The sequence below is a fragment of the Helianthus annuus genome, chromosome 2, assembly GCF_002127325.2.
Source record: "Helianthus annuus cultivar XRQ/B chromosome 2, HanXRQr2.0-SUNRISE, whole genome shotgun sequence".
Taxonomy (NCBI): Eukaryota; Viridiplantae; Streptophyta; class Magnoliopsida; order Asterales; family Asteraceae; genus Helianthus; species Helianthus annuus.
This window is the reverse complement of record NC_035434.2, coordinates 18,444,818-18,458,825: the sequence shown is the minus strand read 5'-3', so window position 1 is coordinate 18,458,825 and position 14,008 is coordinate 18,444,818. Positions and strand designations below refer to the sequence as shown.

The window sequence follows — 14,008 nt, the reverse complement described above, 5'->3', positions numbered from 1 at the left end:
AAAACTATAATCGGCACCAGTATCAAATAGTACAGATGCAAAGCGTTGGTTGATAGGGAACGTACCAGTGACCACATTTGGATATTGGCGAGCTTCCCTCGCTCCGATGTTGAAAACCCTTCCCTGAGCTTGATTGAGCTTTGGGCACTCTCTCTTGAAATGCCCCAAGTCTCCACAGTTAAAGCAACCTGATCCCCGACCATTTCCATTCCCATTACCCTGATTGTTGTTTTGTTTGCGATTTCCACTCCCAGCTTGGTTTCCAAAATTACCACGATTTCCATTACCGCTATTTCCTCCTTGAGGGCGGTTTCCATACCCATTACCACCATGGTTATTGTTTCCATTCCCACTGCCATAACCTCTCTGACCACCACGACCAGTACCAATCCAGCACGTCTCCTTCGAGTGACCAACTCTTCCACAAGACTCCCAATTTCTAGCTCGGCATCATCCATTATGATGCAACTGACACGCATCGCATTTGGGCAAGGTGCCCATATACCCATTTCTTTTATTTTCAACACCAGTTTTGACTTCAGCTGGTGGGTTCACATCCTTCTTTTTGCTAGAATTGCTGGTAGGTTTCTTGAAATTTGAGAACTTCCTTTTGTTCTAACCGGATGACTCAACGTGAGTCTCCTTCTTCTTCTCGTCAGAAATCGAAAACTTGTTCAACCGGATCGCCTCTTCAGATAGTGCTACACTCAGATCAATCGCCTCAGTGATTGTGGCAGGCTTCGCCGTTGTCACCATACTCATGATTTGGGGTGCCAATCCCCAAATAAAACGCTCAATGTGCTTGAATTCCGGATCAACCATGTATGGCACAACGTGAGCCAAGTCGTGAAATCTCTGCACATATTCAACAATTTTCGGACCATCCATTTTGAGATTCCAGAATTCAGTCTCCAATTTCTGGATTTCGGCCCTTGAGCAGTACTTCTTTCACATGAGTTCCTTCATTTCATCCCATGTCATGGCATAAGCAGCCTCTTCACCTAAGGCCTGGACTTGGAGATTCCACCAGGATAACGCTCCGTCTAAGAACAATCCCGAGATGTAGGTGACCTGATGCTCCGGCGCACACTTGCTCATTCTTATCATAGAATCAGTTTTCTCCGTCCATCTGACGAAAGCCATAGCACCCCCGGTGCCGTTCGAAATTCAGAGGCTTACAGTCTAAGAACTGCTTATAGGTACAGCCTGTACAAGCAACATCATTCACAACAAGCATTAGCGAACGCACATGGAGTATCCAAATGTAACGTAATGTGTCTTTAGAGACTTAAACATTACCATGAGGTGGGTTGTTTCCAGAGGTACCCCCGCTATGTTCAGAGCGCAGGGCCTCGTGCTGTGCCATCGCTTGTGAAATCCGTTCTTGTAACTCAGCCTCAGTGGTGGACAAACGAGTTTCTCTTCGCGGAGGCATCTTCTATAAGAAGATTGCGTCGGTCAGGTGATAATAAGTATAGTAAGTACATGGCATGCACACGTAGTAATATTTATTAACGCAAGTAAACACATAACATCCCAATCATAACGTAAACAAGCAATTCAATAATGTATGTAATGAGAATGTTGCGATTAAGCTTTCATATATCAATTACCACAAATACAGTTTTACAAGTTCCACAATGTACCATACACCAAAAGGGACTACAGGGTCACATCACCCTTGTCCACATCATCCATCAAACTACAATAGTCAAAAGGCAAAAAGTGGTCTTCAAAAAGGCTGTGCAATCTGGGCCCAATAGCTACACTCTCACCAAAGGTATGCTACCTGCATAAAACCAAAAACTTCTATGCTGATGGTGGAGGAGGAGGAGGTGGAGGAACGGAAAGCAAACTGCGCACATGCGCTAACTCCTTCTCAAGAGCATGAACGGTACGCAGCAGGTAACTAATATGCTGCTCCATAGTAAGAAAACGAACGTCAAAATCTGGGTATGGTAGATGAGGAGCAAGCGGAGTCGCAAACGGTGACTGACAAGGACAAAGTGGAGGACGCAGAATCCTCTCTAACTCCATGACTCTACGGCACAACAACTCCTGCTGGAGCTGTAACGAAAAAAGCAGATCATCCCTCGTGTAACCAGTGTAATGTGAAGGATGGTATGGATAAGAAACAGGCATCGTGTTGGGCAGAAACCAAATCAGTGGCTCGCCCGAGGGTGCAGAAGCAAAAGGAGCAGCATGTGAAAACTGAGGCACAAAGGAAAAAGCTGCTGACCCAGGAGGAATATGACTGGGTTGCTGACTCGATGGTCCTTCCTCTGGACGGGGTGGAGGGATATCCTATAAGAATGTAATCGGCAGATCGGTGCGGTGTGTGTCAGACACATGTGGATGAAACGGGGCGATATTAATAGGTGCATGGGTGGGTGCAGGTGGGGGAGTAACAGGCCTAACAAAAGGAGGCAAGTCATCATCATCCTCTATCCACCCATTGCGGGTGAATGCATGTCTGGGGTCAATCTGGTCTACAAAAGGAGCATGGTCAACAGGTGCAGGGATCGGGTCAGGTAAAGGTGGTGCAACAACTGGTATGTCAACGGGTACAGGGTATGCTCAGGCAAAGGATCGTGAGTAGGTATAGGCTCGGGTGCAATCATAGGCTCAGGGTCGGCTGGTGCTAACTCCAGATCAGCGGGTATCGGCTCAAGATCAGCGGGTATCGGCTCGAGATCAGCAGGTACATCGAAAAGCTGATCATCAGGAATGAAGTCGACCTTGTGCTCAGGATCAATGTCAGGGTCATACTCATCCTCAAACTCGAAGTCCTGAACAGGTGCGGCAGACATAGCCGTGTCAAAATCAGAATCAGTGGGATAACGCTGCAATCCTAGTGCGTGCAAAGTAGTAGATGACACAGACTCGAATGAATCAGGACCAGAATGGTCAGATGAAATCTCAATGATCGGGATCCCAATAAGTGGGACGAAAACGACATCATCGACTGGAACTCCATCACCTTGGGCCTCCTTAGGGGGACCCTCAATAAAAAGATCGATATCATCGTCAGACATAGCATCAAGAGGCAGATCCTCGAGAGGAAATGCAGCAAGTGGAAGAGGAGAGGGGATCGGAACAAGAAGTAGATCCTCGCCAGGAAAACCTTCAGCTCGTGGTATAATGTCGCCCAGGTCAGGTAAAGCAAACGGCTGAAAATCATCGTCATCACTACTCTCAGAGTCAGATGTGTAGACCTCTGGGTCTGGGAGGATCTCATCATCCGAAACTATGGCCATAGGGTCTATGGTATCTGATAGCTCACTCTCAGATGAGGACATGGTGTCTGTAACAAACAATCACAACATATGCACATGTATCAACAATCATCAAATAAGCATGTAAGTTGTAACAAGGTAAGCATGTATTCATCCTAGTCTTCCCAGACTATCCACCCAGCCTCTCAGACTGAACTACCTAGCCTCTCAGACTAAACCTCCCCAGTTTCCCAAACTGAACTACCCAGTCTCTTAGACTAAACTTCCCCAGTCTCACAGACTGAATCATAAACGTAACCTTGAAATGTGTTTTGTGCCCTTTGTTTGTAAAAATGTTAGTTTCCCTGGATCTGGACATTTTGTGTATGCAATGTAAACATGTTTGAAAACATTTTCGTGAGAGCCCTAATGATCGTAGTCTAGACTCGAGAAAGAATCCTAGTTCGCTACGATCGAAGCGCTGATACCAAGCTGTCACACCCTGACTTTTGCGGAAGCGTGGTTGTTGGTGTGACTTTCTTAATACCATGGCATTCAATCATAACAACGCTATATGATAAAACCTTAAGATATTAATCAATATATTAAGTTTAGAAAATACCACAACATACTTGTCTGAAACATAGACACCAAATTTTTAAGTTACAACCACAACATGATTAAATAAGTTCACGAAGACTCAACAAAAGACCTTAAATAAAACCGGGTTTAGAAACGTGTATCCCATCCAGGAATAGGATACACCTCTTAAACCCTACGACCTCGGATGACATATTTTATTTATGACGCAGCTTGAAAACATGCAACACCTGTCAGTTCCACTTAGTTCCCTGAAATACATGTAATTTGAAAAACATCAACAAAAGTTGAGCGAGTTCATGTGTTTCTATAAGTATGTATAAACCTTTGTAAACAGTATATGTAAATCCCGGTATGAAAGCAAACAAGGAAAGATCACCAATGGTTTGCAAGGCCACTGATATGTGTGACGGTGTAGGAAGACTCAAACCTAGCAAATTTGTACCGGGCTTCCGGCTGGAAGACATAGTCACCCTATGGGCCACCCTGGTCCTCATGGGTGTGGGCTCGCTACAGCCAAGTAGATCTATCACTCATGCCCCTCGGTCCGTATACGAGGATTAATGGTCTCAAGTATCCGCCTACCCATTCACCTGATCTATGGTTCTTTCCTAGGCTAACCATACCAATTGTATTTGTATGAAATCCTTTTGTAACATGTTCAGTTGAAAAACAACGTCGATGAAGCCGCGTAGGTGCACTATTCCGCGGTGGGGATTGTAACTTTCCATAAATTTCCCATTTGTCACTCAATGATCGAACATTTCACCCCCGACGTTAATAAACAAAACCGTTTAAAGAAAAGGGGGACAGGAACTAACAGTCTTGCGTCTTCAGAATCTTAACTCAAATGTCTTCAGCAAACACGACTACCTACAAGGTACTAACGTCTATTAGACGAACAGGTCGTGCCTTGTCTTTAATGTTTTCGAGTTACGTTTCTATTAAATCTTCAATATTATTCCATGTTATAATTACTTGTTAAAATAATAAATATCTTAACTTTAATTATACTTAATTTTGGAATAACTGTTAAACCATATTTTTGTAACAATACTTCTCAAGTATTTATTTTCGTATTTCCTACCCAAGGATGGGGGTATCTCATACATGTATATTTGTAGTTCCAAAATAATATATTTTTAAGTCTAACTTAGAAAATATATATATAAACTTATTTTGTCCAAAAATAATGTATTTCAAAAAATATATATATGTTTTTCCCAAAAGTCATATATCTTCTAAATATTCCAAGAAAATATATTTTTACTTCCAAACATAATATATTTTCTCCTTGACGAAAATATGATATACTTTGTAATAATAATAAAGTCAGATTTTCATTTCTTTTGTCCAAAATATTAATTACCAAAAATAGATTTATAACGGTACTCTCTGGAATATTTTATAAGTTACGTTCTTGCGTTCGGTTTCACAATTAATTGTGTAACTTATATATTTATTCCTTGTGATTTTTTGTAATATTTTGGATTGTAATTTTCTTGGTATTTTGTTAAGTCATATTATTTTAAATCCTAAAATAATATAACTAATACACAAGGTATACAAATAATCACACACAATGTGTCTTTAATGTAAATATATATTCTAAATACATATTTATCCATTTTTATTTATAAAATCAACCTCCAATATGTGTATTTTAGTAATAAAAATTATGGCAAGGTTTATGTTGAAAACCATAGTTAAAACACACTTGTAAATATTTGTTTAGAAAATATTTTTCTAAGTGTTTATATTTTTCGAAAATTTTGCCATAGTTTCCCCTCAAAAAGGAAGTCTCTATGTTATCAAAGCATATCATTTTCTTTTTTTAAAAACATCACAAACAATCAACAATCAACCCTAGACATCCTACACTTACCAAGTGCCAAAACAATGCTACCATCATAATAATCATGAACTTGAATTTTCATAAAAACTTGTAGTAACTTAGTAGTAGACTTAGTTACCCTTTAAAGGGTGTTTACTTCTTTAAAAATCTCATTCTTGGAAGGTTTAGGTGTTTACAACTTGTAAACATATTTTACAAAAGCGTTTCTTTGTGCAATCTTCTTGTTTCTCAAGTGTTTCTACACTTGTTTTATCACCAAAAATAGTGTATGTTTAAGTAAGGACCAAGATCTCCTAAAAATCATATTTTGAACTTGGTTCTTTTGGAAAACCATCCATAACTCTTAGACCCTTAAGATTATTAACTCACTTTGATTATTATTTTTTCAAGAAATCATTTTATTCTTCAAGTTCACGCTTACACATGAAGAAGATCATCTTGTTTCATCACATGATCTCCCTCTTACTTGCTAGATCATGTGTATAATCACAATCTAGCAAGATCCTTATGATGATTAACATCATAATCTCAAGAAAATAACAATCAAGTATCATACATACACTAAACAACATAGTTTCATCAAGATTTCATCATATGTTAAGCTTATGTTCATGTTTCTTGATTAGGTTATTTAATGTTCTTCATGATCATCAATGTATAACATCTTTTAACCAACAAAATTAGAAGTAACAAAGGGTTATAAGGGCCTTACGACTAGCTCCATGGCTAGGGATGAACACAAATGTGGAGGATAATAGCAAATGAGAGAGGTCCTTCAAGATGCACAAGCTCCAAACCTCCTTAAACACCTTCTTGCACCTTGTGTATACTTGAGATTGGATGAACTTGAGTGAAGACTGATGGTGGGGTGGGGGGTTGATCTCGGCCGAGAGCCAAGGAGAGGGAGAGAGATGAGTGGAGTGAAGGTGTTGTGATGAATGATGGTTAAGGTCTTGAGGTTAATATAAACTCACATCCAACAAGTGTTTAACCTTTGGGTTTTATGTCTTCTAAAGTACATGAGAATATCTAATAAACAAATCAAATAAAATCCCCAATTAGGCCATGTGTAGCCGATTACTAGCGGGGGGGGGGGGGGGTCTAAGTGTAAGTTTGAACCATATAGTTAGTTTAGAGTTTAAATCCAAGTATTAGTTATAAGTGTTAGTTACTAGATATTTTTATATGGGGTGTTATGATGTTCGGAGATCATAACTAGTTCAGAAATAATAAAACAATGCTTCTAGTGTAATTTTGGTGTTTCGGGTAGTGTCCGGTTGTTCGGTTAGATATCGGTTTGTTAAAGTGTCAAACTATTCCGTTAAGTGCTCTTTATGTACCCTTTTGGGACACTTTTAATTCCCGACACTTAGGAAAGCATTCAGGACCATTTAGTCATGTTTTTGCATGTTATCAACTTGTTAAGATGCTGATTTTTGCTAAAAAATGCTGAATTCAGCACTTTAAGTGGGTTTTAGACACTTTCCGGCACTTAAATTATCACCTAGTGAAGCAGTTTTGTGATCCTCACTTTCCTACACACTATACTAGTGTGGTACCTTGTCTCTGGGCCATATGGGTCTCAAAACACTGTTTGTCTAAGTACTGACTTCGTCAGCATTTTTCTGAGTTATCCGCTAACTGTGCTAGCTGTGCTTTGTGCATCGTTTATGTCACTAAAGTTTGTAAGTAAAAATGATGTGACAGTATGAAATGTGATGCACATGTAGGAATAATGCAGTAATTATAGAGCAGTCATTTGTAATTGAGTACAATCATTAAGCACTAATCATGGTTAATTAAATTGTACGGATACCTAGATTTTTGACGGTTGTCACACTGCAATCGCCCAGCTCCAATTATAATCAAAATCTGAATTTAAATTGCCATAACTCTCAATCTACAGGTCCGTTTTACCTAATTATTTTTCCTACGTGTCGGTAATTAAAATACGGACCTGTTTAACACCGTCATATGCCTTAAAACTCAGTTTATAGGGAAATTGCCTAAAATTCCCTTTTTCATCTCTAACTATAAGTATAATAAAAAAATTACAATTTACTTCCTTGCATAGCGCTTCGGAACGAACACATACTTCACACGAGCTTTCGGTTTGAGTTCAAGCACTTGAGACTTGAATCCCTCAAACCTAGGCTCTGATACCAACTTGAAACACCCTTCTAAAAGCTTTCGGAAAGGACATTAATTTCATACTAAAATTTACAAAAATTTCAGCATGACCCATTTGTAAATATAACGATTCACTGTTTTAAAACAATTAGGACTTTTACGTAAGGAGTTTCCACAACAAACTTTAATTAACAAAATGTGTCTATTGCATAATTTCCAAACCTTCCAACATGTTTTCATACATAACCATTTTCAAAACAAAAAACGGACAAGTTTAAAAGATTTAGATACAAACCAACTTACTAACTATGTTTTGAAAAAATACGAGGAAAACTAAGACCACATATGTTGAAAATACATTCTTCCTAAAAACTAGATATCTTCGGAAGCGCTAGATGGGCATGAATCGTGTGTGTTGGTTCCAAGTTCACCATCGCATCTAAGTTGCAGATTTACCTACATCAAGAATCAAAATTTTAAACTCGTTAGTTATGTTACTTTCTAGACTAGTAAATCGAAAATTAATCCCTTTTTAATCATTCATCTCATACGTGCATCTTCTTACCCCATGAAACGGGTCAAACATACTATCTCAAAATTGAGATATAACATGCCATTCTTATCCCGTTGAAACGGGGATTTTCATTCGAGCATAACCTTCATTCGGTTCGTTTATAACGAACGAATACATTCCTTTCAAACATATACCTACACTCAAACCCGTGAGTGACGGATCGAGTAGCTTTCATTCATCCATAACTTATCCGTTAGTAACGGATTATATCATTCATAATATAACTTTCATTCGGTTCGTGCAACTCGTTCATAACGAATCAAACCACTTACTACTTAACTATCACAAACTATCATAACTATGGTTTTAGCACAAACAACAATTTACTAATTGAATTTTGCAAGCGTAAATGACATACCACGATCTTGTGCTTCTTCCGTTTTCCTAGTATTTGTACCTTCTTCCTTCAGGCCTACATCAACATATTCGTTCATTCTTTTAGTTCAACCAATTCCATTCTATGATTTTCTATTTTACACATATATTCATCTGATAAGCATTTCATCGAACACTTGGTAGGCATCAATTTATTTATGATTTATGTATCACAAACAAGCTTATACATCTAGATTTCACATGTATGATTCTACTTGTTCATCATACTTTTACTAACTTCTATCAAGTGGGTTTTTGCTACAATCTTATCAAATCACCATAATCAAACATCATTCATGCCCTATTTCTTAGTCTTAATTTCCAATTACACAAAAGTTTTACATAAACTCATGATTTTGGTGAAACCCATTTCCTACAATTCATCAAAACACGAAACTGAACTTACCACTCTACTGAGTATGTATAGATAATCGAGAAATTGAAGGCATGCAGCTGATGAATTTTGCAAGAACAAGGGTTTGCCCTTGTTTCACCTGTTCTGGTTGAACCAAACACACACCAGAGTGTGATATTTGGTTTTTAAACTTATTAATCCTTTTTATTTAGAATTGTTCACATTTCCCCCTCCTAGTTTGTTATGCGTTTAATTTAGGCATTTCCCCATAACTTAACTATCATTTTGTCATAATTCACTAACTAAGTTAAGTTTTTAATTATTTTCACTTATTTTCATTTTAAACATTTTTTTTGGGTGTTACAACAAGTTGGTGTCACCTTTCCCTTTGCTCTTTTATTAGCAATATATATAGGTTGATTGGCTTTAAGTTTCAGATATTCATCCATGTTTCTTGGAGTTCTAAAGCCATGAAGAGATGGGAAGGTTCTTTTGGATGGATCATCCTCTATATAGAATTGCCTCATTTCATCTTTCAAAGCATGCAATTCCAAAGGATATGTTATTTCCAATGGTATGTTTCTTGAAGGGTCTTGACCCGTGAGTGGTTTTGGTTAAGTGAGTGGATTTGATGTAGGTGATGGTAGAGGAATGAATGGTTCAGAGTTGGTTTGGATAAATGGTGAAGATGATAAAGGAGTAGGTGTATATCATCATCATTCACCTTTCACCTGGAACTTTCTTTTCCTTGTATAAACAGATTTAGAAGAAGGAGTTTTTGTTGGAGAGTTGGAAATAGGAATGAAGATTGCTTGAGAGGGAAATTGGAATGTGGTGGAAGCGGTTGATTGACTAACAACTATTGGAACAACTGTTGTCTCAACCGCTGTTGGCATAACAACTGTTTAAGTGTCAACATTGGTTGTAGTAGTGGATGGTATTGGTGAAGATGGTTTTGTTTTCTACCTTTTGGCAAGTTGTTTTTTTGGTGGTGGTGTTGGTTTAGGTGTAGCAGTGGATGGCTTTTTGATACCAACAGTGATTTGCTTTTAAGGATTAACAGATGTTTGTTTTGGTGGTGAGGGTGATCTTGGATATGTGGCAAGAGGTGGTTTGTTGTGTTTATGGGATTTTCTTCTTTCTGAAGTGCCAAGATCCTTTGTTTTTATCTCCCAATTCTTCAATTCCTTTTGTTCTTTTTTCCAAAGCCTTTCCTTTGTTGCATTTTGATTTTGAATAGTCTTTTTGTTTGCAGCCTCTTCATCTGCTTGAATGTTCAGAAAGGGGTGGCGGCGCAGCTTGTTGGCCGTCTACCTTTTGTTTTGATGTAACTTGACAAGTAGGAATGAGATTTATATTGTAATATTATCAAACCAAAAAAAAAAAAAAAAAAAAAAAAAAACCGGTTATGGTTCATCATCTATTCGATTCCCTTTGATAATTTTATGTGAAGAAAGAAATAAAAATAAGGACATTTTTACCATCTAAAAATGTATGAACGGTACAGGTTGGATTAAATTTAAAGCACAAAAAAGGTAAAATTAAACACGTTGGTAGATTTTGTGTAAACCAATATGTATAATTGTAATAACAATAACCGTATCTACCGATGGTATTTCTAAATTTAGTACCTTAATTAAAATTAAAACCATGCTTAATTAACAAAAAAGAAACATTACAAAATAACACATAAAAGCCTCACTTTATTCCTATTCAAATCCAAAATTTATGCATCACCATCCGTACCTTTCAGTTAAAAAAAATTCTCCATTAAAACCCTAAAAATAAGTGAGTAAAACTATATTTCTAATTTTGGACCAAAAAGGCACTATTTAAATGTGTTCTTGATTGAGTGCCCCATGCCCATAAGTCACTAATTATGTTATCTCACTTGTTATCTTTGCTGAATCCAGTTATGACTTTCTAACCAAAATCTAAAAAAAGCCATACAGATATGAAAATCAAAAAAATTATTTTACTGTCACTTTCTTTGGCTTTGATTCTAGGCATTGTGGAGAGCTTTGAGTATGATGATGAAGAACTTAAATCGGAGGAGGGGATGCAAAGGATGTACGATAGGTGGAGGAATCATCACAACGTTCATTTGGAAGTAAGCGAAGATGAGAAAGCTGAACGATTCAATGTGTTCAAGACCAATGTGCAACATGTTCACAGCACAAACAAGATGAACAAGCCATACAAGTTGAAGTTGAACAAGTTTGCAACCATGACTAACCTTGAGTTTACAAGCACGTATGCCAGCTCAAAGCTTAAACATTATCGGGCACTCAGAGGACCTCACAAGAGCATCTTGAATCGCAAGAGCAACTTGAATTTCACGTATGAGAAGGTCGCTAATATCCCGCCTGCTATTGATTGGAGGACCCATAACGCTGTCACCCCTCCAAAGGATCAAGGAAAATGTGGTAATACCTTTTGTAATCGTATTATAAAATAAACAAACGTACCAATAAAATAAGATCCCAATAACTAGCTATTTGTAGAGTCTGGGAAAGGTGAGATAAGAGCAAACATTTTCTTTTTTCTGAGGGGTTGCACGCACTGAAACCCCATCCTACATGTAATTGTATTTATCACATTTTTAATTACAAAAGAGCATGCTATATACACACCACTAACATTGTAATAGCACACCTTTTTCAAAAGGGCCTTCTAAGGTAGCACCAAACTACCGGTTGAAGGTTGGGGTTACGTCACAGTCCCCTACTTTTAAACAACCGTTTGAGGATTTTTCGAACAACCGTTTGATGGTGAAGGTTTGCGCATCATGATAGCCTCCCCATAACTATAAACGGAGGTCTGAATGCGAAACTTAAAAATTAAATAAAATAAAGTACGTGGATCTTGTTTCTCAAACCTTCAATCATAAACAACAGTTTTCCCTTGTTAATATTACAGGAGGGTGTTGGGCGTTTTCAACAGTGGTTTCAATTGAAGGAATAAACGCGATCAAAACCGGGGAACTGGTCTCATTGTCGGAACAACAACTTATCGACTGTGCTGATGGACTCAACCAAGGGTGTAGTGGGGGGATAATGGAACCGGCATTTATTTTCATCCAAGAACATGGAGGTATAACTACAGAAAAGAACTATCCTTGGACATTTAAAGACGGAATTTGTGATCCTGCAAAGGTACGAAACATCTATAACTCAATCAACCAATTGAATATGTTTGCTCTAGCTATTATTTAGCTCTTTTTGGATCCAGATCCGCCATCCACTCATAACGATTGACGGATTTGAGGATGTGCCTGAATGCAACGAAGAAGCATTAATGAAAGCAGTCGCAAACCAACCAATATCTGCTGCCGTTGAGGCTAACGGTCATGATTTTCAATTCTATTACCAGGTAACTTAGCAAAAAAAAAAAAAGCCCAAACTGCAAATGAACAAACAAAACCAAACTTGCTTATTAATGTTTCCATGGATCTACAGGGAGTTTTTACGGGACAATGTGGAGTGGATGTTAATCATGCTATAGCAATTGTAGGATATGGTGAGACGCCTGAGGGAATGAAGTACTGGATAGTGAAGAATTCTTGGGGACCCGATTGGGGAGAAGGCGGATACATACGAGTGCAGCGTGGAGTTCCTGATCCAATGGGGCTATGCGGTATTAATGTGCAGGCTTCTTATCCAGTTAAGAACACTAATAATACACCCACCTATCATGAACTCTAGAGTAACTCTTGAACCAAATTGAATCCCTTGATCTTTTTATAGAAATATGTTACCACTATGGTGAGAAGGAAAATTCCAGTTGGAAAAGAGTTAGGTGTTTATATATATATTTTTTTTGTATAGATCAAGTGATTCTTTTGTTATTGCTATTTAGTGATCATTGTTTTTGGCGGAAATTAAGGTTTAGTGACAATGTTGGAACAAGATATGTATATTATTGTTGAGGTGATGGGTATCTATTTATATTTTGTTATATAGATTTCTATATTTTGCTTGATGGTGGTGGTGGAGAGGAAGAGGGAATTGAAAGTGTGGCTTGCGTGAATCAATATTTGATGTGTCTTAAAGACGTATAATTAAATTTTTGTACAAATGTGCAGGTGGCATATGGCGGAGTTGCAATCCGTCACACATCATGCGATGCGGAAGCGAAAATTGACAAACTCGAAAGACATACCCTTCTACCGAAACATAATATGTTAGTGAATTCATAAAACGTTATATAGAGCTAGCTCTCTTTATGGAAAATTCTTGCATTTTTCATCAAATGGACAACCAAGGAAGTAAGTGCGACAACTAACAAGTTGGTGATAATCAACAAAAAATATATAATAAAATCAAATTCAAGGAAATCTTCAAAATCAACCTGTGATTGCTCTTTTTTCACACATATACCACACACTACCAGTCCGTATATGATTCCATTAGTTGAGTAGTTTGTTTCTTATCATTCCCCCTCACTTGAAAAGAATTCATTTTTTGGTTGATAGGTTGTTTGGCTTCCCCACTAGCTTGCTTATATTTCTCAACCTACACCTTTGATTTCACATTTTCATTCATTATTAGTTTTGTTGATTTTTCAATACCCTCCTTAGAAGAAACACAAATGATGGTATATATGTCTTCTTCATTCTCTTCTTGATCGTATGTTGTTCATGAGTCTCCACTGTGCTAACATATTCCATCAGCTCCTAGTTTATGACTTCGGTATCTATAGACTATATCTTGATCATAATCATCGTAAGCTTCATCACTTTCGACCTTGGAATTATTGTAAAAAAATACACACAATATTTCTCATCAAGTGAGAAGTTGTTATAATAGACTAAACCTTTCATGTTGAGAAGAGGTTGATAGTTAGTTTCAAGTTTCAACTAGTGTTATTGATTTGTGTGGATATTTCTATCACCTACGATCACG

General features: G+C 37.7%; 1 protein-coding gene across 1 annotated transcript; it reads left to right on the top strand.

Moving 5' to 3' along the window:
- The first annotated feature begins 11,019 nt into the window (after positions 1-11,019).
- Positions 11,020-12,837, top strand: LOC110902366 (vignain). Its single transcript, XM_022149051.2, has 4 exons — positions 11,020-11,530; positions 12,024-12,259; positions 12,336-12,476; positions 12,563-12,837. Exons 1-4 carry the CDS (start codon positions 11,059-11,061, stop codon positions 12,806-12,808), a joined length of 1,095 nt encoding a protein of 364 aa, XP_022004743.2. The 5' UTR covers positions 11,020-11,058; the 3' UTR covers positions 12,809-12,837.
- Positions 12,838-14,008: the final 1,171 nt, after the last annotated feature.